General features: G+C 46.3%; 1 protein-coding gene across 1 annotated transcript in view; it reads right to left on the bottom strand.

The window, feature by feature from the left end:
- The window catches only part of LOC120042918 (leucine-rich repeat and guanylate kinase domain-containing protein-like), a 41656-nt gene that overhangs the window by 12949 nt on the left and 2375 nt on the right, over positions 1-26332 (bottom strand). The window contains exons 7-16 of the mRNA XM_038987683.1: positions 25411-25554; positions 24917-24997; positions 24694-24780; positions 16659-16765; positions 16188-16307; positions 11531-11627; positions 2746-2859; positions 2464-2665; positions 940-1056; positions 701-879 (exon numbers count right to left, since the gene is read on the bottom strand). Of these exons, the coding sequence (XP_038843611.1) occupies positions 701-879; positions 940-1056; positions 2464-2665; positions 2746-2859; positions 11531-11627; positions 16188-16307; positions 16659-16765; positions 24694-24780; positions 24917-24997; positions 25411-25554 (1248 nt within the window). The remainder of the gene's footprint in view (positions 1-700; positions 880-939; positions 1057-2463; positions 2666-2745; positions 2860-11530; positions 11628-16187; positions 16308-16658; positions 16766-24693; positions 24781-24916; positions 24998-25410; positions 25555-26332) is intronic.

Below are 26332 nucleotides of genomic sequence, written 5' to 3'. Positions count from 1 at the left end.
GAGAGAGAGATACAGTATTTAAACATGACGCTGTGTCTGTGGATGGAGGCCAGCTCCTACGGCCCAGAGAGAGATACAGTATTTAAACATGACACTGGCGTGGATGAATAAGGTTATCTAGCTCAGCAATGTCTACCCTGATATCAATCAGTCAGATGATTGAGCTAGATCCCTCAAACTCAACTCTGGACCTCGACGCCAATTCCACATTGTTCCCCTCTAATCAGGGACTGATTTAGACCTGGGACACCAGGTGTGTGCAATTAATGATCAGGAAGAACAGAAAACCAGCAGGCTCCGGACCTCGTGGGGTCAGAGTTGAGTACCCTGATCTAGATCATTGTGATCAATAGCACAAGGCAGACAGCCTTGGCACAGGGGGTTCACCTAGGGTTGCCAAACTACCTGCAATATACCCTGCCTTACTGACCCTAGGTGTAGGACTCCTGTCCTCCAGGTCTACAGTGCAGCTGTTATCTCTTTCATCCTGGCACTACGTTGATTAATCAATGTTTGGCCAGAGTGCACACACCTGGTTCCTCAGGACTGGATCAGTCAGATCCAACTAATCAACTGCTCACCAAGACCTTGATTGGTTGAATCAGACAAATTAGTGCTGGGCTGAAACAAAAGCCTGAATACCATAGTTGACCAGGTGCAGGTTTGGTGACTACTGACGTGTGTGTGTGTTGTGACTCACTGCTGAGGTCTTCTGTGGGGTGAGCTGGACCTGAACCTTGTTGTAGTACTTCCTACAGTTGTGGTCCGAGGGGTCCATGTCTGGAGCGGAGCAGGACATAAAGACTGTCTCTGGCCTGGTGGAGGGGGCTGGGAGCGCCTCGTCCACTAAGGAGTCCTTCTTCAACTCTGTCACAGATGCTGACACGTTAATGACACACTTGGTCGCACATATATGTGCTGTAATGCACACAAACCCACCTGTGGAGGTGTTGTCTGGGGTGTCTGTGGTGCTCTGGTCCTCTCCTCCCTGCTCCTCCACTCCCAGATAGTCCTTCACCACCTGCCTCAGGGTTCTGTATGCCTCCACTGGCTCATCTGAACACAAACACACTATTAAAATAATCTCCATACATTAGTACAGCGTGTCTGCGTATCTTTCTTCGCATCCCTGTCATGTCCACACACACACACACACACACACACAGACACACACACACACACACACACACACACACACACACACACACACACACACACACACACACACACACACACACACACACACACACACACACACACACACACACACACACACCCCTCGCCAGACGTTAGATTCTTTAGATAAATCTCTTAAAGTCACTGTTCAGAGTTTCCAGATATCTCAGAAATATGACCTATCATTTTTTACAATATTAGTGAAATAGTTTTCCTTCCAAAAGATGGTAATTAAGTATGTTAAAAAGCAGATTTTATGGTTTGGAATGGCGTGGGTGTATACCGGTCATTAAAAATATTCACGCGAGTAGGCCACTGATTGGCTATATTAGCCGGTAAGTAAATAGCAAGCATTTTTTAAATGGTCTGTTTGAGATACAAGTTTGAGGTGGGGTTTTTTCTCTCTAATTTATGCTTTGGACACAAATACGAATAAAGGACACGCCAACAATATTAATTGGGTAAGAGATAAGAGAACATGAACTTTTAAAAGTAAGATTTTCACTGGACAGTTGAAGGTAGTTTCAATAGGAACGCACCTTTGGTTGTGGCCAGACATTTTTTGTTTCTTTATATTGTAGGACACAGGTCAACTCTGAAAGCTTTAGTTGGTTCATGGAGTGAAAACCATCACAAGAACCATTAAAACCATGATAGACAACATGGGTATGCAACTACAGTACCAGTCAAAAGTCGAGACACACCCACTCATTCCAGGGTTTTTCTTTATTTATTACTATTTTCTACATTGTAGAATAATAGTCTAGACATCATAACTATGAAATAACACATATGGAATCATGTAGTAACCATAAAAGTGTTAAACAAATAAAACATATTTTATTTTATATTTGAGATTCTTCGAAGTAGCCACCCTTTGCCTTGATGACAGCTTTGCACACTCTTGGCATTCTCTCAACCAGCTTCATGAGGTAGTCACATGGAATGCATTTCAATTAACAGGTGTGCCTTGTTAAAAGTTAATTTGTGGAATTTCTTTCCTTCTTAAAGCATTTGAGCCAATTAGTTGTGTTCTACTTCTAAAATAAATACTTATTTTCCACCATAATTTGCAAATAAATTCATTAAAAATCCTACAATGTGATTTGCTGGATTGTTTTTTCTCATTTTGTCTGTCATAGTTGAAGTGTACCTATGATGAAAATTACAGGCCTCTCTCATCTTTTTAAGTGGGAGAACTTGCACAATTGGTGGCTGACTAAATACTTTTTTGCCCCACTGTATCTATATTCTATATACTGGTCTGCATCATCATCAGCTACGTACCACAGGGGATGACGTTGTCGAAGAAGCCTGGGCGTTCTCTGTTGATCAGGGCGTATGTATCCACGCGGGCTACAGCCCGGTCTATCTGGGTCCGGGTGTACAGAGCTCTGGTCCTCAGCCGCCTGCCGTACTGCTCCTTGTCTGTGGGGATCATCAGGATGTAACGCGGCTCAAAGTGGCTGTTCTTCAGACTGAACACGCCCTAGGAGAACAGTATAGAGAAAATTAGCCTTTCAATTTGATGCTGCTGGGCTATGTGAATGTGTGTGTGTTGACGCCCACCTCCAGCTCCATGTGCACACAGCAGGCCAGGCCCTCCCTGGCCACGGCTTCTATGGCCTCACGAGACAGACCATACCAGTGGCCCGCATACTGCATCGTCTGGAGGAACTTACCCTGAGAGAGAGAAGACAGAGAATGGAGGAGCAGAGGGAGAAGGAAAGAAAAAGAGACAGACAGACGGAGAGAGAGGGAGAAGGAAAGAAAGAGAGACAGACAGACGGAGAGAGAGGGAGAAGGAAAGAAAGAGAGACAGACAGACAGAGAGAGAGGGAGAAGGAAAGAAAGAGAGACAGACAGACGGAGAGAGAGGGAGACAGACAGACAGACAGACATGACACAGACAGACAGACAGACAGACAGACAGACAGACAGACCGAGAGAGGGAGACCGAGAGAGGGAGACCGGGGGGGAGGCAAAAAGAGAGAAAACAAAAGTTAACAGAAAGCTGTGAGTTGGGACAGTCAACTATCGTGGGGTGCAACATTTATTTAGTTAAGAGTCAAATTCATATTCCAAAATGGAAGTGGTCTTCGATGGACCTACTGGGTCCTTCACGACCCCTGCTATGTCCAGAGAAGAGTAACAACCGCAGCTATAATGTCCCCACCTGTGAGGTGAACTCCTGACCCTACAGTCAGAGGTACCATCAGTTCCCCTGCTACCCTGTAGTTCACACAGCCGCTCCCTTTGACCCCTCGTCTACTTGCACCTGAAGCCGATATGCTCGGCGTTACGATCCATCACGCTTTACGACCCTACGGACAGCTCTGAGGACTGTAACCTACTCTCAAGGTAGGCTACACCTTTTCCCAATATTCAGATAGAAATGGAACACATAGAATTGGTAAGGCTCTCATGCCCACATTCTAGATATCACATTTCTTGTTGATGTTCTGATATAAGTTGTGCCCTACTGACTATTGAGAGACTCCCTCAGGAGCTCGACCCTTGTCGTGCTTAACTTCACCCCCTACTTTTAGAGGGTTGGAAACCATCAGGCCCAAATTACAAAGCACCCTTATCGTTCCTCTGTTGACAGGCTAGTTGGAACAATAAAACAAGCACAAGGACCTACTGATTGAGGCACATTTTCAGGATGGAGCTGTGTGTGTGTGTGTGTGTGTGTGTGTGTGTGTATGTGGTTGGGCATACGAGTCTGATGTACAGTGCATTGTGTGTAGATTGATGAGGATTTATTTAATCCATTTAAGAATAAGGCTGTAACGTAACAAAATGTGGAGAAAGGGAAGGGGTCTGAATACTTTCCGAATGCACTGTATGTTTCTGTCTCCATCTGAACTGGTCTGACGTGGTCTGAATGATCCAGGGAGTCTGGGATGTAGGTATGTGATAAGGGAGGAAGGGTCTACATCTGAACTGGTCTGAATGATCCAGGGAGTCTGGGATGTAGGTATGTGATAAGGGAGGAAGGGTCTACATCTGAACTGGTCTGAATGATCCAGGGAGTCTGTGATGTAGGTATGTGATAAGGGAGGAAGGGTCTACATCTGAACTGGTCTGAATGATCCAGGGAGTCTGGGATGTAGGTATGTGATAAGGGAGGAAGGGTCTACATCTGAACTGGTCTGAATGATCCAGGGAGTCTGGGATGTAGGTATGTGATAAGGGAGGAAGGGTCTACATCTGAACTGGTCTGAATGATCCAGGGAGTCTGTCTAAAGAAAAGGAAAAGCTGCCCAGGTTTCCACAGCAAGCAGTCTTCATCAGGGTTTCAGTCTGAAGAACTTCCCCTGAGAACCTTCCTCTGTACTTTACAGTGTGCACGGTTAGGATCCCCACTTCACCTGAGAACCTTCCTCTGTACTTTAGAGTGTGCATGGTTAGGATCCCCATTTCACCTGAGAACCTTCCTCTGTACTTTACAGTGTGCACGGCTAGGATCCCCATTTCACCTGAGAACCTTCCTCTGTACTTTAGAGTGTGCATGGTTAGGATCCCAATTTCACCTGAGAACCTTCCTCTGTACTTTACAGTGTGTACGGCTAGGATCCCCACTTCACCTGAGAACCTTCCTCTGTACTTTACAGTGTGCATGGTTAGGATCCCCACTTCACCTGAGAACCTTCCTCTGTACTTTACAGTGTGCACGGCTAGGATCCCCTCTTCACCTGAGAACCTTCCTCTGTACTTTACAGTGTGCACGGCTAGGATCCCCACTTCACCTGAGAACCTTCCTCTGTACTTTAGAGTGTGCATGGTTAGGATCCCCACTTCCCCTGAGACACTTCCTCTGTACTTTACAGTGTGTACGGTTAGGATCCCCACTTCCCCTGAGACACTTCCTCTGTACTTTACAGTGTGTACGGCTAGGATCCCCACTTCACCTGAGAACCTTCCTCTGTACTTTACAGTGTGTACGGCTAGGATCCCCACTTCACCTGAGAACCTTCCTCTGTACTTTACAGTGTGCACGGTTAGGATCCCCACTTCACCTGAGAACCTTCCTCTGTACTTTACAGTGTGCACGGTTAGGATCCCCACTTCACCTGAGAACCTTCCTCTGTACTTTACAGTGTGCACGGTTAGGATCCCCACTTCACCTGAGAACCTTCCTCTGTACTTTACAGTGTGCACGGTTAGGATCCCCACTTCACCTGAGAACCTTCCTCTGTACTTTACAGTGTGCACGGCTAGGATCCCCACTTCACCTGAGAACCTTCCTCTGTACTTTACAGTGTGTACGGCTAGGATCCCCACTTCACCTGAGAACCTTCCTCTGTACTTTACAGTGTGCACGGCTAGGATCCCCACTTCACCTGAGAACCTTCCTCTGTACTTTACAGTGTGTACGGTTAGGATCCCCACTTCACCTGAGAACCTTCCTCTGTACTATACAGTGTGTACGGCTAGGATCCCCACTTCACCTGAGAACCTTCCTCTGTACTTTACAGTGTGTACGGTTAGGATCCCCACTTCACCTGAGAACCTTCCTCTGTACTTTACAGTGTGCACGGCTAGGATCCCCACTTCACCTGAGAACCTTCCTCTGTACTTTACAGTGTGTACGGTTAGGATCCCCACTTCCCCTGAGACACTTCCTCTGTACTTTACAGTGTGTACGGCTAGGATCCCCACTTCACCTGAGAACCTTCCTCTGTACTTTACAGTGTGTACGGCTAGGATCCCCACTTCACCTGAGAACCTTCCTCTGTACTTTACAGTGTGTACGGTTAGGATCCCCACTTCACCTGAGAACCTTCCTCTGTACTTTACAGTGTGTACGGCTAGGATCCCCACTTCACCTGAGAACCTTCCTCTGTACTTTACAGTGTATACGGTTAGGATCCCCACTTCCCCTGAGACACTTCCTCTGTACTTTACAGTGTGTACGGTTAGGATCCCCACTTCCCCTGAGACACTTCCTCTGTACTTTACAGTGTGTATGGTTAGGATCCCCACTTCCCCTGAGACACTTCCTCTGTACTTTACAGTGTGTACGGCTAGGATCCCCACTTCCCCTGAGACACTTCCTCTGTACTTTACAGTGTGTACGGTTAGGATCCCCACTTCCCCTGAGACACTTCCTCTGTACTTTACAGTGTGTACGGTTAGGATCCCCACTTCACCTGAGAACCTTCCTCTGTACTTTACAGTGTGTACGGTTAGGATCCCCACTTCCCCTGAGACACTTCCTCTGTACTTTACAGTGTGTACGGTTAGGATCCCCACTTCCCCTGAGACACTTCCTCTGTACTTTACAGTGTGTACGGTTAGGATCCCCACTTCACCTGAGAACCTTCCTCTGTACTTTACAGTGTGTACGGTTAGGATCCCCACTTCCCCTGAGACACTTCCTCTGTACTTTACAGTGTGTACGGTTAGGATCCCCACTTCACCTGAGAACCTTCCTCTGTACTTTACAGTGTGTACGGTTAGGATCCCCACTTCCCCTGAGACACTTCCTCTGTACTTTACAGTGTGTACGGCTAGGATCCCCACTTCCCCTGAGACACTTCCTCTGTACTTTACAGTGTGTACGGTTAGGATCCCCACTTCACCTGAGAACCTTCCTCTGTACTTTACAGTGTGTACGGTTAGGATCCCCACTTCCCCTGAGACACTTCCTCTGTACTTTACAGTGTGTACGGTTAGGATCCCCACTTCCCCTGAGACACTTCCTCTGTACTTTACAGTGTGTACGGCTAGGATCCCCACTTCCCCTGAGACACTTCCTCTGTACTTTACAGTGTGTACGGTTAGGATCCCCACTTCACCTGAGAACCTTCCTCTGTACTTTACAGTGTGTACGGTTAGGATCCCCACTTTCCCTGAGACACTTCCTCTGTACTTTACAGTGTGTACGGTTAGGATCCCCACTTCCCCTGAGACACTTCCTCTGTACTTTACAGTGTGTACGGCTAGGATCCCCACTTCCCCTGAGACACTTCCTCTGTACTTTACAGTGTGTACGGCTAGGATCCCCACTTCACCTGAGAACCTTCCTCTGTACTTTACAGTGTGTACGGTTAGGATCCCCACTTCACCTGAGAACCTTCCTCTGTACTTTACAGTGTGCACGGCTAGGATCCCCACTTCACCTGAGAACCTTCCTCTGTACTTTACAGTGTGCACGGCTAGGATCCCCACTTCATCTGAGAACCTTCCTCTGTACTTTACAGTGTGTACGGTTAGGATCCCCACTTCACCTGAGAACCTTCCTCTGTACTTTACAGTGTGTACGGTTAGGATCCCCACTTCACCTGAGAACCTTCCTCTGTACTTTACAGTGTGTACGGCTAGGATCCCCACTTCACCTGAGAACCTTCCTCTGTACTTTACAGTGTGCACGGCTAGGATCCCCACTTCACCTGAGAACCTTCCTCTGTACTTTACAGTGTGTACGGTTAGGATCCCCACTTCACCTGAGAACCTTCCTCTGTACTTTACAGTGTGTACGGCTAGGATCCCCACTTCACCTGAGAACCTTCCTCTGTACTTTACAGTGTGTACGGCTAGGATCCCCACTTCACCTGAGAACCTTCCTCTGTACTTTACAGTGTGTACGGCTAGGATCCCCACTTCAAAGGGTTTCCTCCTAATATCACTGTGAGAGAGATCTCTATTTATTAAGGCCCCACGGCGCTTACAAATTTACTTTTAGAAAGACAAATGAATGGGCCTCAAGTTAAAAGAAAGTTGGCCAGGCAGGCATACTCTATAGTACCTCAGGCCCCCCCGTGTAGGATATCTACGAGTTCTTCCTTTGGGAATATGTGATAACTCTTGTGCTTTGAAGTGTCAAAAATGTTAGATATAAGGAAATATATTTAAGTAGCCAATAACTGAGTATGACATAACAATTGATTTACTGTCTTTTAGAGTTAAGAGAACTACTTACAAAACTTCAAACCAGAAGACAAGTCTAGGCTACACACATTTGCACAAAATAAATTGCTGGCTGGATGAACCGTGCCTTCGGAAAGTATGCTGACCCTTGACTTTTTCCACATTTTGTCAGGTTACAGCCTTATTCTAAAATTGATTTTAAAAAAGTAAAAAAAATTAAAAAAAATGACTCTACACACGATACCCCATAATGACAAAGAGAAAACAGATTGTTCTACATTTTTGCAGATGTATGAAAAGAACACGACTGAAAAAACACATCTACATACCCCAAACTTTTGAACGGTAGTGTAACACCTAGAAATGTCCTTGTTTTCCATGAAAACATACATGAAATTAGTTGCAAAATGAATAGGAAATATAGTCAAGACGTTGACATGGTTATAATGATTTTTAATTGAAATAATAATTGTGTCCTTCAAACTTTGCTTTCGTCAAAGAATCCTCCATTTGTAGCAATTACAGCCATGCAGACCTTTGGCATTCTAGTTGTCAATTTGTTGAGGTAATCTGAAGAGATTTCACCCCATGCTTCCTGAAGCACCTCCCACAAATTGGATTGGTTTGATGGGCCCTTCTTACGTACCATACAGTCAAGCTGCTCCCACAACAGCTCAATAGGGTTGAGATCCGGTGACTGTGCTGGCCACTCCATTATAGACAGAATACCAGCTGACTGCTTCTTCCCTAAATAGTTCTTGCATAGTTTGGAGCTGTGCTTTAGGTCATTGTCTTGTTGTAGGAGGAAATTGGCTCCAATTAAGCGCCGTCCACAGGGTATGGCATGGCTTTGCAAAATGGAGTGATAGCCTTCCTTCTTCAAGATCCCTTTTACCCTGTACAAATCTCCCACTTTACCACCACCAAAGCACCCCCAGACCACCACATTGCCTCCACCATGCTTGACAGATGGCATCAAGCACTCCTCCAGCATCTTTTCATTTTTTCTGCGTCTCACGAATGTTCTTCTTTGTGATCCGAACACTTTTTTCCAATCTTCCTCTGCCCAGTGTCTGTGTTCTTTTGCCCATCTTAATCTTTTATTTTTATTGGCCAGTCTGAGATATGGCTTTTTCTTTGCAACTCTGCCTAGAAGGCCAGCATCCCAGAGTCGCCTCTTCACTGTTGACGTTGAGACTGGTGTTTTGCGGGTACTATTTAATGAAGCTGCCAGTTGAGGACTTGTGAGGCGTCTGTTTCTCAAACTAGACACTTGAATGTACTTGTCCTCTTGCTCAGTTGTGCACAGGGGCCTCCCACTCTTTCTATTCTGGTTAGAGCCCGTTTGCGCTGTTCTGTGAAGGGAGTAGTACACAGCGTTGTACCAGATCTTCAGTTTCTTGGCAATTTCTCGCATGGAAGAGCCTTAATTTCTCAGATCAAGAATAGACTGACGAGTTTCAGACGAAAGTCTTGGTTTCTGGCCATTTTGAGCCTGGAATTGAACCCACAAATGCTGATGCTCTAGATACTCAACTAGTCTAAAGAAGGCCAGTTTTATTGCTTCTTTAATCCGCATAACAGTTTTCAGCTGTGCTAACATAATTGCAAAAGGGGTTTCTAATGATCAATTAGCATTTTAAAATGATAAACTTGGATTAGCTAACACAACGTGCCATTGGAACACTGGAGTGGTGGTTGCTGAAAATGGGCCTCTGTACGCTTATGTAGATATTCCATAAAAAAATCAGCCATTTCCAGCTACAATACTCATTTACAACATGAAAAATGTCAACACTGTATTTCTGATCAATTTGATGTTATTTTAATGGAGAAAAAATTAGCTTTTCTTTCAAAAACAAGGACATTTCTAAGTGACCCCAAACTTTTGAACGGTAGTGTAAGTATTCAGACCCTTTGTTGAAGCACCTCTGGCAGCAATTACAGCCTGAGTTTTCTTGGGTATGACACTACAAGCTTGACACACCTTTATTTGGGGAGTTTCTCCCATTCTTCTCTGCATATCCTCCCAAGCTCTGTCAGGTTGGATGTGGAGCGTTGCTGCACAGCTATTTTCAGGTCTCTCCAGAGATGTTCGATCGGGTTCAAGTCCGGGCTCTGGCTGGGCCACTCATGGACATTGCCCCGAAGCCACCCCTGCATTGTCTTGGCTGTGTGCTTAGGGTCGTTGTCCTGTTGGAAGGTGAACGTTCGCCCCAGTCTGAGGTCCTGAGCGCTCTGGAGCAGGTTTTCATCAAGGATCTCTCTGTACTTTGCTCCGTTCATCTTTGCCTCAATCCGGACTAATCTCCCGGTCCCCACAGCATGATGCTGCCACCACCATGCTTCAGTGCAGTGTTTCCTCCAAACATGACGCTTGGCATTCAGGCCAAAGAGTTCAATCTTGGTTTCATCAAACCAGATAATCTTGTTTCTCATGGTCTGAGAGTCTTTGGGTGCCTTTTGGCAAACTAAAAGTGGGCTGTCATGTGGCTTTTACTGAGGAGTGGCTTCTGTCTAGCCACTCTACCATAAAGGCCTGATTGGTTGAGTGCTGAAGAGATGGTTGTCTCCACAGAGGAACTCTAGAACTCTGTCAGTGAGACCATCAGGTTCTTGGTCACCTCCCTGACCAAGGCCCTTCTCCCCCGATTGCTCAGTTTGGCCGGCGGCCAGCTCCAGGAAGATTCTTGGTGGTTCCAAACTTCTTCCATTTAAGAATAATGGAGGCCATTGTGTTCTTGGGCACCTTCAATGCTGCAGAAATGTTTTGGTACCCTTCCCCAGATCTGTGCCTCAACAAAATCCTGTCTCGGAGCTCTACGGACAATTCCTTCGACATCATGGCTTAGTTTTTTCTCTGACATGCACTGTCAACTGTGGGACCTTATATACAGGTGTGTGCTTTTCCAAATCATGTCCAATCAATTGTATTTACCAATCAAGATGTAGAAACATCTCAAGGATGATCAATGGAAACAGGATGCACCTGAGCTCAATTTCGAGTCTCATAGCAAAGGGTCTGAATATTTATGTAAATCTTACTTTAAAAATGTTTTTTTTGTTGTTGACATTTGCAAAAAATTCTCAAAACCTGTTTCGCTGCGTCATTATGAGGTATTGTGTGTAGATTCCTAAGGATTTGTAAGGTTGTAACGTAGCAAAATGTGGAAAAAGTCAAGGGATCTGAATACTTTCCGAAGACACTGTATATTTAAATTCTGAAGGACGATGAATATGTGGTGGTGTCATGGACAGGGCAAACCATGGATTGTTTTACCTTCACATTTTATCTTTACGAACGGAAAGAATTGCAATTAATCTGAGACTGACACACTATCAGTGTGTTTGAGGGGATCAGTTTGAGCAAGGCGAGGGGCAGAATCGCTAATGTTGATCACACAATGGATGCAAGGTGATTTGTTGATCAGTAATTCTGCGCAATCACACAGCAACATAGTCCATCTCAAACATGTACCATGTGAATCATGTTCTGAAAGTCTTCCTCCGTGACAAAATGGTAGTCGCTCCCGTCCTCTTCCCCAAAGTAGGGACCCCTGGTGGTATGGCAGGTTCTGTGACAACAAGAGACAAATGGTTCCAATGACAAAACAGCAATACATTCAAGCTAGCAACTCAATTTCATTGGTCATGTACACAGTTTAGCAGGTGTTATGGCTGCAGCGAATTGCTTATGTTCCTATCAATCAATGCAGTAAATGTCAACAAGCGCACAATAATCCAACATTTAAAATAATCAAAAACTCCTAAGGATCATAATGGTATTGCAACACACCGAGACAGAAAGACGGACAGACTAGACATATAGACGGACACGTGCCACACACTCGCTTTGATGCACACAAGCACAAGCATGCACACACACACACACACACACACACACACACACACACACACACACACACACACACACACACACACACACACACACACACACACACACACACACACACACACACACACACACACACACTCCGACTCCACTACCCAGGTGAGGTTGAGCACTCAAAACCTACAGGAGGGTGGCTCTCCAGGAACAGAGTTTGGGTTAAAACCTACAGGAGGGTAGCTCTCCAGGAACAGGGTTAAAACCTACAGGAGGGTAGCTCTCCAGGAACAGAGTTTAGGTTAAAACCTACAGGAGGGTAGCTCTCCAGGAACAGGGTTTGGGTTAAAACCTACAGGAGGGTATCTCTCCAGGAACAGGGTTTGGGTCAAAACCTACAGGAGGGTAACTCTCCAGGAACAGGGTTTGGGTTAAAACCTACAGGAGGGTAACTCTCCAGGAACAGGGTTTGGGTTAAAACCTACAGGAGGGTATCTCTCCAGGAACAGGGTTAAAACCTACAGGGGGTATCTCTCCAGGAACAGGGTTAAAACCTACAGGAGGGTTTCTCTCCAGGAACAGGGTTAAAACCTACAGAAGGGTGGCTCTCCAGGAACAGGGTTAAAACCTACAGGGGGTATCTCTCCAGGAACAGGGTTAAAACCTACAGGAGGGTGGCTCTCCAGGAACAGGGATAAATCCTACAGGAGGGTGGCTCTCCAGGAACAGGGTTAAAACCTACAGGAGGGTATCTCTCCAGGAACAGGGATAAATCCTACAGGAGGGTATCTCTCCAGGAACAGGGATAAATCCTACAGGAGGGTAGCTCTCCAGGAACAGGGTTAAAACCTACAGGAGGGTATCTCTCCAGGAACAGGGATAAATCCTACAGGAGGGTATCTCTCCAGGAACAGGGTTAAAACCTAGAGGAGGGTATCTCTCCAGGAACAGGGTTAAAACCTACAGGAGGGTTGCTCTCCAGGAACAGAGTTTGGGTTAAAACCTACAGGAGGGTATCTCCAGGAACAGGGTTAAATCCTACAGGAGGGTAGCTCTCCAGGAACAGGGTTAAAACCTACAGGGGGTATCTCTCCAGGAACAGGGTTAAAACCTACAGGAGGGTATCTCTCCAGGAACAGGGTTAAATCCTACAGGAGGGTATCTCTCCAGGAACAGGGTTAAAACCTACAGGGGGTATCTCTCCAGGAACAGGGTTAAAACCTACAGGAGGGTGGCTCTCCTGGAACAGGGTTTGGGTTAAAACCTACAGGAGGGTAGCTCTCCAGGAACAGGGTTTGGGTTAAAACCTACAGGAGGGTATCTCTCCAGGAACAGGGTTTGGGTTAAAACCTACAGGAGGGTATCTCCAGGAACAGGGTTTGGGTTAAAACCTACAGGAGGGTATCTCTCCAGGAACAGGGTTAAACCCTACAGGAGGGTAGCTCTCCAGGAACAGGGTTAAAACCTACAGGAGGATATCTCTCCAGGAACAGGGTTAAAACCTACAGGAGGGTAACTCTCCAGGAACAGGGTTAAAACCTACAGGAGGGTAGCTCTCCAGGAACAGGGTTTGGGTTAAAACCTACAGGAGGGTATCTCTCCAGGAACAGGGTTTGGGTTAAAACCTACAGGAGGGAATCTCCAGGAACAGGGTTAAATCCTACAGGAGGGTAGCTCTCCAGGAACAGGGTTAAAACCTACAGGAGGGTGGCTCTCCAGGAACAGGGTTAAAACCTACAGGAGGGTATCTCTCCAGGAACAGGGATACATCCTACAGGAGGGTATCTCTCCAGGAACAGGGATAAATCCTACAGGAGGGTAGCTCTCCAGGAACAGGGTTTGGGTTAAATCCTACAGGAGGGTAGCTCTCCAGGAACAGAGTTTGGGTTAAAACCTACAGGAGGGTATCTCTCCAGGAACAGGGTTAAATCCTACAGGAGGGTAGCTCTCCAGGAACAGGGTTAAAACCTACAGGGGGTATCTCTCCAGGAACAGGGTTAAAACCTACAGGAGGGTGGCTCTCCTGGAACAGGGTTAAAACCTACAGGAGGGTATCTCTCCAGGAACAGGGTTAAAACCTACAGGAGGGTATCTCTCCAGGAACAGGGTTTGGGTTAAATCCTACAGGAGGGTAGCTCTCCAGGAACAGAGTTTGGGTTAAAACCTACAGGAGGGTATCTCTCCAGGAACAGGGTTAAATCCTACAGGAGGGTAGCTCTCCAGGAACAGGGTTAAAACCTACAGGGGGTATCTCTCCAGGAACAGGGTTAAAACCTACAGGAGGGTGGCTCTCCTGGAACAGGGTTAAAACCTACAGGGGGTATCTCTCCAGGAACAGGGTTAAAACCTACAGGAAGGTATCTCTCCAGGAACAGGGTTAAAACCTACAGGAGGGTATCTCTCCAGGAACAGGGTTAAAACTTACAGAAGGGTATCTCTCCAGGAACAGGGTTAAAACCTACAGGAGGGTGGCTCTCCAGGAACAGGGTTAAAACCTACAGGAGGGTATCTCTCCATGAACAGGGTTAAAACCTACAGGAGGGTATCTCTCCAGGAACAGGGTTAAAACCTACAGGAGGGTAGCTCTCCAGGAACAGGGTTAAAACCTACAGGATGGTATCTCTCCAGGAACAGGGTTTGGGTTAAAACCTACAGGAGGGTATCTCTCCAGGAACAGGGTTTGGGTTAAAACCTACAGGAGGGTATCTCTCCATGAACAGGGTTAAACCCTACAGGAGGGTAGCTCTCCAGGAACAGGGTTAAAACCTACAGGAGGGTATCTCTCCAGGAACAGGGTTTGGGTTAAAACCTACAGGAGGGTATCTCTCCAGGAACAGGGTTTGGGTTAAAACCTACAGGAGGGTATCTCTCCAGGAACAGGGTTTGGGTTAAAACCTACAGGAGGGTATCTCTCCAGGAACAGGGTTTGGGTTAAAACCTACAGGAGGGTATCTCTCCAAGAACAGGGTTAAACCCTACAGGAGGGTATCTCTCCAGGAACAGGGTGATAACCTGTTTGGGTAAACAACAACCTACAGGAGGGTATCTCTCCAGGAACAGGGTGATAACCTGTTTGGGTAAACAACAACCTACAGGAGGGTATCTCTCCAGGAACAGGGTTGGAGTTAAAACCTACAGGAGGGTATCTCTCCAGGAACAGGGTTTGGGTTAAAACCTACAGGAGGGTAGCTCTCCAGGAACAGGGTTTGGGTTAAAACCTACAGAAGGGTGGCTCTCCAGGAACAGGGTTAAAACCTACAGGAGGGTATCTCTCCAGGAACAGGGTTAAAACCTACAGGAGGGTATCTCTCCAGGAACAAGGATAGAGAACCCTGGTGAAGAGGTTTCTATTAAAACCAGCGTGAGGTGAGAGCCACAGACAAGCCATGTCCAGCAGATGTTCTTTTGATTCCAGCGCTCCAGTGTATGTGCTCTCTATACCACTATTTACTGCTTCTATAGTTCTTCTACTGCCCGTCGTGGGGAACCTTGTTATTTATCACTCGCCATTGCTCATGTGTTGGAAGTATTGACCATCTGGTTTAACAGTGTGGAAGTATCATGTATCTATGGATGGGGAACCAGAGGGGATCCTAGTGAAATATATTGAGTACCATCCTAAACAATAACCCTAACCCTTCACCTCTGTGACCAGGCCTTCTCATATTTAAGGTAACTGCATCCTTTGATAAAGTCTATTCCAATGAGCACAAAATCCTAGAAGCAAGCTGGCCAAAAGTAGTGCACTATTGTCACGACTTCCACCGAAGGTAGTTCCTCTACCTGTTCGGGCGGCGCTCGGCGGTCGTACTAGCCATCACTGATCCATTTTTCTTTTTCCGTTTGTTTTGTCTTTGGTTCATTCACACCTGGTTTTCATTTGCTTTAATTCCTGTGTGTATATTTATCTGTTTACCCGCTTAGGTTTGTGCGGGATTATTTTTCATGTTGCTTGTAGAGGCTTTCCTCAGTTTATTCACGTGTGTTTATTATAGTAAGGAGCGTGGGTTTTTCTCCTTCCGTGAGTAACTGTGAGTTCCCATTTGTCTTGGGTGTTTTTTGATCATTGTACCTGTACCGGTTTTGGACCTATTAAAAAACGCTACATTGACATCTCTGCTCTCCTGCGCTTGACTCCTTACCTACCTTCAGAACGAATCGCAACAACTATATACGGAAAAGTGTGCATTTATGGATGCATACAAGCCCTCAGAGTTTGGCCACAGCTTGCCAAAAGTAGTGCACTACTATGTAGGAAATAGGGTACCATTTGGCCCTTGGGACTCACCCGTAGGCGAAGAAGTCGTTGAACTCTCGGCAGAGCTTGTGAGCCAGCTCTCTCTTCCCACAAGCCTGGGGCCCAGTCAACACCAGCATGGGGTAGGGAGAGTCCAGACTGGGCAGGGTGCTGGGACACACGCACACAGCAACACATGGATGACACAGTACACCATTTAGATTGAGGGAGAGCACAAGGATAAAGAGTCTAGGAATTACTTTACCATTGTTCAGGACAACAAGCCAATCAGAAAAATCAGATTTTTCTAGGCCAAGGGATAGGTCAGTTTCTATGATGTATAAATAGAGCATAAATGTCAGAAAAGCTAGGTTTCTTCATTTTTAAAGATTGCGAGCACAAGTTAATTTAGTATGTAAGCTTTATTTAGAATATTCATCGTAGCGACTTCTGATTGGCTGAAAGTCTTGTTATAAGGAGGGTAGTCCAGTCAGGGTAGTTGGTGGGTCGTGATGTTTTTACCTATCGTAGATGACCTGGGGATGCATCAGCTGGAATACCATGTGACTCATGTGCTCCCTGGCTGCCACCACCTCCAGAGGAGGGTCGAACTTGTTCACAGCCGACACCTGGAGAACACAGAGGAGACGTTCATATGTAACAATGTTCACAGCAGACACCTGGGGAACACAGAGGAGACGTTCATATGTAACAATGTTCACAGCAGACACCTGGGGAACACAGAGGAGACGTTCATATGTAACAATGTTCACAGCAGACACCTGGGGAACACAGAGGAGACGTTCATATGTAACAATGTTCACAGCAGACACCTGGAGAACACAGAGGAGACGTTCATATGTAACAATGTTCACAGCAGACACCTGGAGAACACAGAGGAGACGTTCATATGTAACAATGTTCACAGCAGACACCTGGAGAACACAGAGGAGACGTTCATATGTAACAATGTTCACAGCAGACACCTGGAGAACACAGAGGAGACGTTCATATGTAACAATGTTCACAGCAGACACCTGGAGAACACAGAGGAGACGTTCATATGTAACAATGTTCACAGCAGACACCTGGGAACACAGAGGAGACGTTCATATGTAACAATGTTCACAGCAGACACCTGGGGAACACAGAGGAGACGTTCATATGTAACAATGTTCACAGCAGACACCTGGGGAACACAGAGGAGACGTTCATATGTAACAATGTTCACAGCAGACACCTGGAGAACACAGAGGAGACGTTCATATGTAACAATGTTCACAGCAGACACCTGGGGAACACAGAGGAGACGTTCATATGTAACAATGTTCACAGCAGACACCTGGGGAACACAGAGGAGACGTTCATATGTAACAATGTTCACAGCAGACACCTGGAGAACACAGAGGAGACGTTCATATGTAACAATGTTCACAGCAGACACCTGGAGAACACAGAGGAGACGTTCATATGTAACAATGTTCACAGCAGACACCTGGAGAACACAGAGGAGACGTTCATATGTAACAATGTTCACAGCAGACACCTGGAGAACACAGAGGAGACGTTCATATGTAACAATGTTCACAGCAGACACCTGGGGAACACAGAGGAGACGTTCATATGTAACAATGTTCACAGCAGACACCTGGAGAACACAGAGGAGACGTTCATATGTAACAATGTTCACAGCAGACACCTGGAGAACACAGAGGAGACGTTCATATGTAACAATGTTCACAGCAGACACCTGGAGAACACAGAGGAGACGTTCATATGTAACAATGTTCACAGCAGACACCTGGAGAACACAGAGGAGACGTTCATATGTAACAATGTTCACAGCAGACACCTGGGGAACACAGAGGAGACGTTCATATGTAACAATGTTCACAGCAGACACCTGGGGAACACAGAGGAGACGTTCATATGTAACAATGTTCACAGCAGACACCTGGGGAACACAGAGGAGACGTTCATATGTAACAATGTTCACAGCAGACACCTGGGGAACACAGAGGAGACGTTCATATGTAACAATGTTCACAGCAGACACCTGGAGAACACAGAGGAGACGTTCATATGTAACAATGTTCACAGCAGACACCTGGAGAACACAGAGGGAGACGTTCATATGTAACAATGTTCACAGCAGACACCTGGAGAACACAGAGGAGACGTTCATATGTAACAATGTTCACAGCAGACACCTGGGGAACACAGAGGAGACGTTCATATGTAACAATGTTCACAGCAGACACCTGGGGAACACAGAGGAGACGTTCATATGTAACAATGTTCACAGCAGACACCTGGGGAACACAGAGGAGACGTTCATATGTAACAATGTTCACAGCAGACACCTGGAGAACACAGAGGAGACGTTCATATGTAACAATGTTCACAGCAGACACCTGGGGAACACAGAGGAGACGTTCATATGTAACAATGTTCACAGCAGACACCTGGAGAACACAGAGGAGACGTTCATATGTAACAATGTTCACAGCAGACACCTGGGGAACACAGAGGAGACGTTCATATGTAACAATGTTCACAGCAGACACCTGGAGAACACAGAGGAGACGTTCATATGTAACAATGTTCACAGCCGACACCTGGGGAACACAGAGGAGACGTTCATATGTAACAATGTTCACAGCAGACACCTGGGGAACACAGAGGAGACGTTCATATGTAACAATGTTCACAGCAGACACCTGGGGAACACAGAGGAGACGTTCATATGTAACAATGTTCACAGCAGACACCTGGGGAACACAGAGGAGACGTTCATATGTAACAATGTTCACAGCAGACACCTGGGGAACACAGAGGAGACGTTCATATGTAACAATGTTCACAGCAGACACCTGGAGAACACAGAGGAGACGTTCATATGTAACAATGTTCACAGCAGACACCTGGGGAACACAGAGGGAGACGTTCATATGTAACAATGTTCACAGCAGACACCTGGAGAACACAGAGGGAGACGTTCATATGTAACAATGTTCACAGCAGACACCTGGGGAACACAGAGGAGACGTTCATATGTAACAATGTTCACAGCAGACACCTGGGGAACACAGAGGAGACGTTCATATGTAACAATGTTCACAGCAGACACCTGGAGAACACAGAGGAGACGTTCATATGTAACAATGTTCACAGCAGACACCTGGGGAACACAGAGGAGACGTTCATATGTAACAATGTTCACAGCAGACACCTGGAGAACACAGAGGGAGACGTTCATATGTAACAATGTTCACAGCAGACACCTGGGGAACACAGAGGAGACGTTCATATGTAACAATGTTCACAGCAGACACCTGGAGAACACAGAGGAGACGTTCATATGTAACAATGTTCACAGCAGACACCTGGAGAACACAGAGGAGACGTTCATATGTAACAATGTTCACAGCAGACACCTGGGGAACACAGAGGGAGACGTTCATATGTAACAATGTTCACAGCCGACACCTGGAGAACACAGAGGAGACGTTCATATGTAACAATGTTCACAGCAGACACCTGGAGAACACAGAGGAGACGTTCATATGTAACAATGTTCACAGCAGACACCTGGAGAACACAGAGGAGACGTTCATATGTAACAATGTTCACAGCAGACACCTGGAGAACACAGAGGGAGACGTTCATATGTAACAATGTTCACAGCAGACACCTGGAGAACACAGAGGAGACGTTCATATGTAACAATGTTCACAGCAGACACCTGGAGAACACAGAGGGAGACGTTCATATGTAACAATGTTCACAGCAGACACCTGGAGAACACAGAGGAGACGTTCATATGTAACAATGTTCACAGCAGACACCTGGAGAACACAGAGGAGACGTTCATATGTAACAATGTTCACAGCAGACACCTGGAGAACACAGAGGAGACGTTCATATGTAACAATGTTCACAGCAGACACCTGGAGAACACAGAGGAGACGTTCATATGTAACAATGTTCACAGCAGACACCTGGAGAACACAGAGGAGACGTTCATATGTAACAATGTTCACAGCAGACACCTGGAGAACACAGAGGAGACGTTCATATGTAACAATGTTCACAGCAGACACCTGGAGAACACAGAGGAGACGTTCATATGTAACAATGTTCACAGCAGACACCTGGAGAACACAGAGGAGACGTTCATATGTAACAATGTTCACAGCAGACACCTGGAGAACACAGAGGAGACGTTCATATGTAACAATGTTCACAGCAGACACCTGGGGAACACAGAGGGAGACGTTCATATGTAACAATGTTCACAGCAGACACCTGGAGAACACAGAGGAGACGTTCATATGTAACAATGTTCACAGCAGACACCTGGGGAACACAGAGGAGACGTTCATATGTAACAATGTTCACAGCAGACACCTGGAGAACACAGAGGAGACGTTCATATGTAACAATGTTCACAGCAGACACCTGGGGAACACAGAGGAGACGTTCATATGTAACAATGTTCACAGCAGACACCTGGAGAACACAGAGGAGACGTTCATATGTAACAATGTTCACAGCAGACACCTGGGGAACACAGAGGAGACGTTCATATGTAACAATGTTCACAGCAGACACCTGGGGAACACAGAGGAGACGTTCATATGTAACAATGTTCACAGCAGACACCTGGAGAACACAGAGGAGACGTTCATATGTAACAATGTTCACAGCAGACACCTGGGGAACACAGAGGAGACGTTCATATGTAACAATGTTCACAGCAGACACCTGGAGAACACAGAGGAGACGTTCATATGTAACAATGCTCACAGCAGACACCTGGGGAACACAGAGGAGACGTTCATATGTAACAATGTTCACAGCAGACACCTGGAGAACACAGAGGAGACGTTCATATGTAACAATGTTCACAGCAGTCACCTGGGGAACACAGAGGAGACGTTCATATGTAACAATGTTCACAGCAGACACCTGGGGAACACAGAGGAGACGTTCATATGTAACAATGTTCACAGCAGTCACCTGGGGAACACAGAGGAGACGTTCATATGTAACAATGTTCACAGCAGACACCTGGGGAACACAGAGGAGACGTTCATATGTAACAATGTTCACAGCAGACACCTGGAGAACACAGAGGAGACGTTCATATGTAACAATGTTCACAGCAGACACCTGGGGAACACAGAGGAGACGTTCATATGTAACAATGTTCACAGCAGACACCTGGAGAACACAGAGGAGACGTTCATATGTAACAATGTTCACAGCAGACACCTGGGGAACACAGAGGAGACGTTCATATGTAACAATGTTCACAGCAGACACCTGGAGAACACAGAGGAGACGTTCATATGTAACAATGTTCACAGCAGACACCTGGGGAACACAGAGGAGACGTTCATATGTAACAATGTTCACAGCAGACACCTGGGGAACACAGAGGAGACGTTCATATGTAACAATGTTCACAGCAGACACCTGGGGAACACAGAGGAGACGTTCATATGTAACAATGTTCACAGCAGACACCTGGAGAACACAGAGGAGACGTTCATATGTAACAATGTTCACAGCAGACACCTGGGGAACACAGAGGAGACGTTCATATGTAACAATGTTCACAGCAGACACCTGGAGAACACAGAGGAGACGTTCATATGTAACAATGTTCACAGCAGACACCTGGAGAACACAGAGGAGACGTTCATATGTAACAATGTTCACAGCAGACACCTGGGGAACACAGAGGAGACGTTCATATGTAACAATGTTCACAGCAGACACCTGGAGAACACAGAGGAGACGTTCATATGTAACAATGTTCACAGCAGACACCTGGGGAACACAGAGGAGACGTTCAGATGTAACAATGTTCACAGCAGACACCTGGGGAACACAGAGGAGACGTTCATATGTAACAATGTTCACAGCAGACACCTGGGGAACACAGAGGAGACGTTCATATGTAACAATGTTCACAGCAGACACCTGGAGAACACAGAGGAGACGTTCATATGTAACAATGTTCACAGCAGACACCTGGGGAACACAGAGGAGACGTTCATATGTAACAATGTTCACAGCAGACACCTGGAGAACACAGAGGAGACGTTCATATGTAACAATGTTCACAGCAGACACCTGGGGAACACAGAGGAGACGTTCATATGTAACAATGTTCACAGCAGACACCTGGGGAACACAGAGGAGACGTTCATATGTAACAATGTTCACAGCAGACACCTGGAGAACACAGAGGAGACGTTCATATGTAACAATGTTCACAGCAGACACCTGGAGAACACAGGGTGAGACGATCATATGTCACATTGCCGATAAACATCTTATTTCAAGTCAGTCCTATCTAGAGGTAACATATGTACAGTTGAAGTCAGAAGTTTACATACACCTTAGCCAATTACATTTAAACTCAGTTTTTCCACAATTCCTGACATTTAATCCTAGTAAAAAGTCCCTGTCTTAGGTCAGTTAGGATCACCACTTTATTTTAAGAATGTGAAATGTAAGAATAATAGTAGAGAGAATTATTTATTTCAGCTTTTATTTCTTTCATCACATTCCCAGTGGGTCAGAAGTTTACATACACTCAATTCGTATTTGGTAGCATTGCCTTAAAATTGTTTAACTTTGGTCAAACATTTCGGGTAGCCTTCCACAAGCTTCCCACAATAAATTGGGTGAATTTTGGCCCATTCCTCCTGACTGAGCTGGTGTAACTGAGTCATGTTTGTAGGCCTCCTTGCTCGCACACGCTTTTTCAGTTCTGCCCACACATTTTCTATAGGATTGAGGTCAGGGCTTTGTGATGGCCATTCCAATACCTTGACTTTGTTATCCTTAAGCCATTTTGCCACAACTTTGGAAGTATGCTTGGGGTCATTGTGCATTTGGAAGACCCATTTGCGACCAAACTTTAACTTCCTGACTGATGTCTTGAGATGTTGCTTCAATATATCCACATAATTTTCTTGCCTCATGATGCCATCTATTTTGTGAAGTCCACCAGTCCCTCCTGCAGCAAAGCACCCCCACAACATGATGCTGCCACCCCCGTGCTTCACGGTTGGGATGGTATTCTTTGGCTTGCAAGCCTCCCCCTTTTTCCTCCTAACATAACAATGGTCATTATGGCCAAACAGTTCTTGAGGATATTTCTACAAAAAGTACGATTTTTCTCCCCATGTGCAGTTGCAAACTGTAGTCTGGCTTTTTCTTCATGGTGGTTTTGGAGCAGTGGCTTCTTCCTTGCTGAGAGGCCTTTCAGGTTATGTCGATATAGGACTCGTTTTACTGTGGATATAGATACTTTTGTACCTGTTTCCTCCAGCATCTTCACAAGGTCCTTTGCTGTTGTTCTGGGATTGATTTGCACTTTTCGCACTAAAGTACGTTCATCTCTAGGAGACAGAACGCGTCTCCTTCCTGAGCGGTATGACGGCTGCGTGGTCCCATGGTGTTCATACTTGCGTACTATTGTTCGTACAGAGGAACGTGGTACCTTCAGACTTGTGGAGGTCTACAAATATTTTTCTGAGGTCTTGGCTGATTTCTTTTGTTTTTCCCATGATGTCAAGCAAAGAGGCACTGAGTTTGAGGGTAGGCCTTGAAATACATTCACAGGTACACCTCCAATTGACTCAAATTATGTTAATTAGCCTATCAGAAGCTTCTAAAGCCATGACATAATTTTCTGGAATTTTCCAAGCTGTCAGCTTAGTGTATGCAAACTTCTGACCCACTGGAATTGTGATACAGTGAATTATAAGTGAAATAATCTGTCTGTAAACAATTGTTGGAAAAATGACTTGCACAAAGTAGATGTACTAACCAACTTGCCAAAACTATAGTTTGTTAACAAGAAATTTGTGGAGTGGTTGAAAAACGAGTTTTAATGACTGCAACTTAAGTGTATGTAAACTTCCGACTTCAACTGTATCACTGACCTATATTATAAACCGGTACAGATCCTGACAGATGCCCACTGTTTTAAATAAACAACATACTAGGTTAGCATTCACTGTCCCAATTAGCAAAACATGCCACTCAGTTATTGATGCCCCTCCTCCACTTGCTATAGACACAGTATTACACACAGGGCTGGACACCTAGTAGAACATTACCAAGCTAGCTGATGCAGGAGAAAGGTTGTCTTTTCCATCTTCACCTATCAGATTTTGGACCTACTGTAGGCTAGTATCAATTGTGCTTTACTAGCCGGCTGGCCAGCACCAGTCTACTAGCCGGCTGGCCAGCACCAGTCTACTAGCCGGCTGGCCAGCGCCAGTCTACTAGCCCGGCTGGCCAGCGCCAGTCTACTAGCCGGCTGGCCAGCGCCAGTCTACTAGCCGGCTGGCCAGCGCCAGTCTACTAGCCCGGCTGGCCAGCGCCAGTCTACTAGCCCGGCTGGCCAGCGTCAGTCTACTAGCCCGGCTGGCCAGCGCCAGTCTACTAGCCCGGCTGGCCAGCGCCAGTCTACTAGTGCCCAAAAACCTTAAGTTCCATCACTGATATCCATCTCATACATCCAACCTGCCTTCTCCTCTACTGTGACTTTCTCCTGGTCCAGGCCAGTCAGGTGTTGAAGGAGGAAGATCACTGCCAGTCTATAGTCCAGTTGCTCCTGGGGTTGAAACGACAGTGAAAGAAGCAGCATTTTCATGGACATGTCTATTGTCAGTACAGAGGAAGCAGATAGCATTAGGGAGCTAACTTGTTAGTTTAGTGATGTGTTCTGGTTGTAGGTGTAGTGCAGCTACCTGGACTAGGTTTCTCTGCAGATTCAGCTCTCGGAGCAGGCTCAGGTCATGGATGTGTGTGGCCTCCTTGATTTCACTGATCTGAGAACAGTATATCATACACAAAAAAGATCAGATGCTTGGATTAAGAATAAATCCTTTAAAAACAATTAAAACTACATTTAATACCACAGCCAATCTATCAGTTGATGCAGTGGAATAGCTTTATCACTCAGCTCCTGGTATACAGTCGCTAGGTGGTTTAGTGATACTGGCCATTGGTACCATGCAGACAGTGGCAGAGACAAGAGCAGGACATTAAGGAATGGACTGTGTCTCACCAGGTTTCTCTCCAGGTTGACAAGAGAGCAGGACATTAAGGAATGGACTGTGTCTCACCAGGTTCCTCTCCAGGTTGACAAGAGAGCAGGACATTAAGGAATGGACTGTGTCTCACCAGGTTCCTCTCCAGGTTGACAAGAGAGCAGGACATTAAGAAATGGACTGTGTCTCACCAGGTTCCTCTCCAGGTTGATGGAGCCCAGCAGATGGAGATTCTGCAGGCCTGACAGACTGGTGATCCGGTTCAGAGACAGATCCAGGACCTGCAGGGTTCTCAGAGTCTCCACGTTCTCTATCTTCTCAATCTGATTCCCCCTCTGGATAGAGAGGACGTGATACATGACAAACACTGGGAATATAAATACCGTGTGAACAAATACACACACACATATTAATGAACTCATATAAGCTCACACACACGCACGCACACACAACTCTCCCTCCTCCTACACACGCCCATGTCACACGCACACACACACACACACACACACACACACACACACACACACACACACACACACACACACACACACACACACACACACACACACACACACAGACACACCCCACCCTCACTATCAAAGTTAACATTGAGTGTTCCCTTCCCCATCTGTAAGGAGTATAAAACTTCTCCCTGAGACGTGTGTATGATTGACAGGCCAGCTCCAATGGTCTGGGCTGACAGGTGAGGAGTGACAGGTGAACAGCTGGCCAGACACTGGTGTGGGCATGCCAAAAGCACTACAGACCAGTCCTCCTCTCCTCTAGAACCCACCATCCCTCCTGCTCTATAACTACCCATCCCCACCCCATCTTCCCCCTGCGTGGACTGTCATTTATGATCCAGCCCCCGCGGCCCCCATGCCCTGCCCTCCTCCACTAGCCTTTCAGGCAGAGGGCTGCCGACAGCGGGGGACGTGACCGCGCGGAGCCCTGGAAGCTCTCGAGGCCAGGGTGTGATGGGCTGAGAGAGGAGGCTGGCTGACAGGTAGCACGCTGTTAGGGAGCGGGGCTGGGCAGGAGAGGGCCGAGAGGGAAGGGGGAGGGGAGATGGAGACAGCGGCTGGGATGCTATGGAGGGGTGAAGGAATAAGA

The sequence above is a fragment of the Salvelinus namaycush genome, unplaced genomic scaffold (genome assembly GCF_016432855.1).
Source record: "Salvelinus namaycush isolate Seneca unplaced genomic scaffold, SaNama_1.0 Scaffold804, whole genome shotgun sequence".
In the NCBI taxonomy this organism is placed as follows: domain Eukaryota; kingdom Metazoa; phylum Chordata; class Actinopteri; order Salmoniformes; family Salmonidae; genus Salvelinus; species Salvelinus namaycush.
This window is presented reverse-complemented; position numbering and strand designations above follow the sequence as displayed.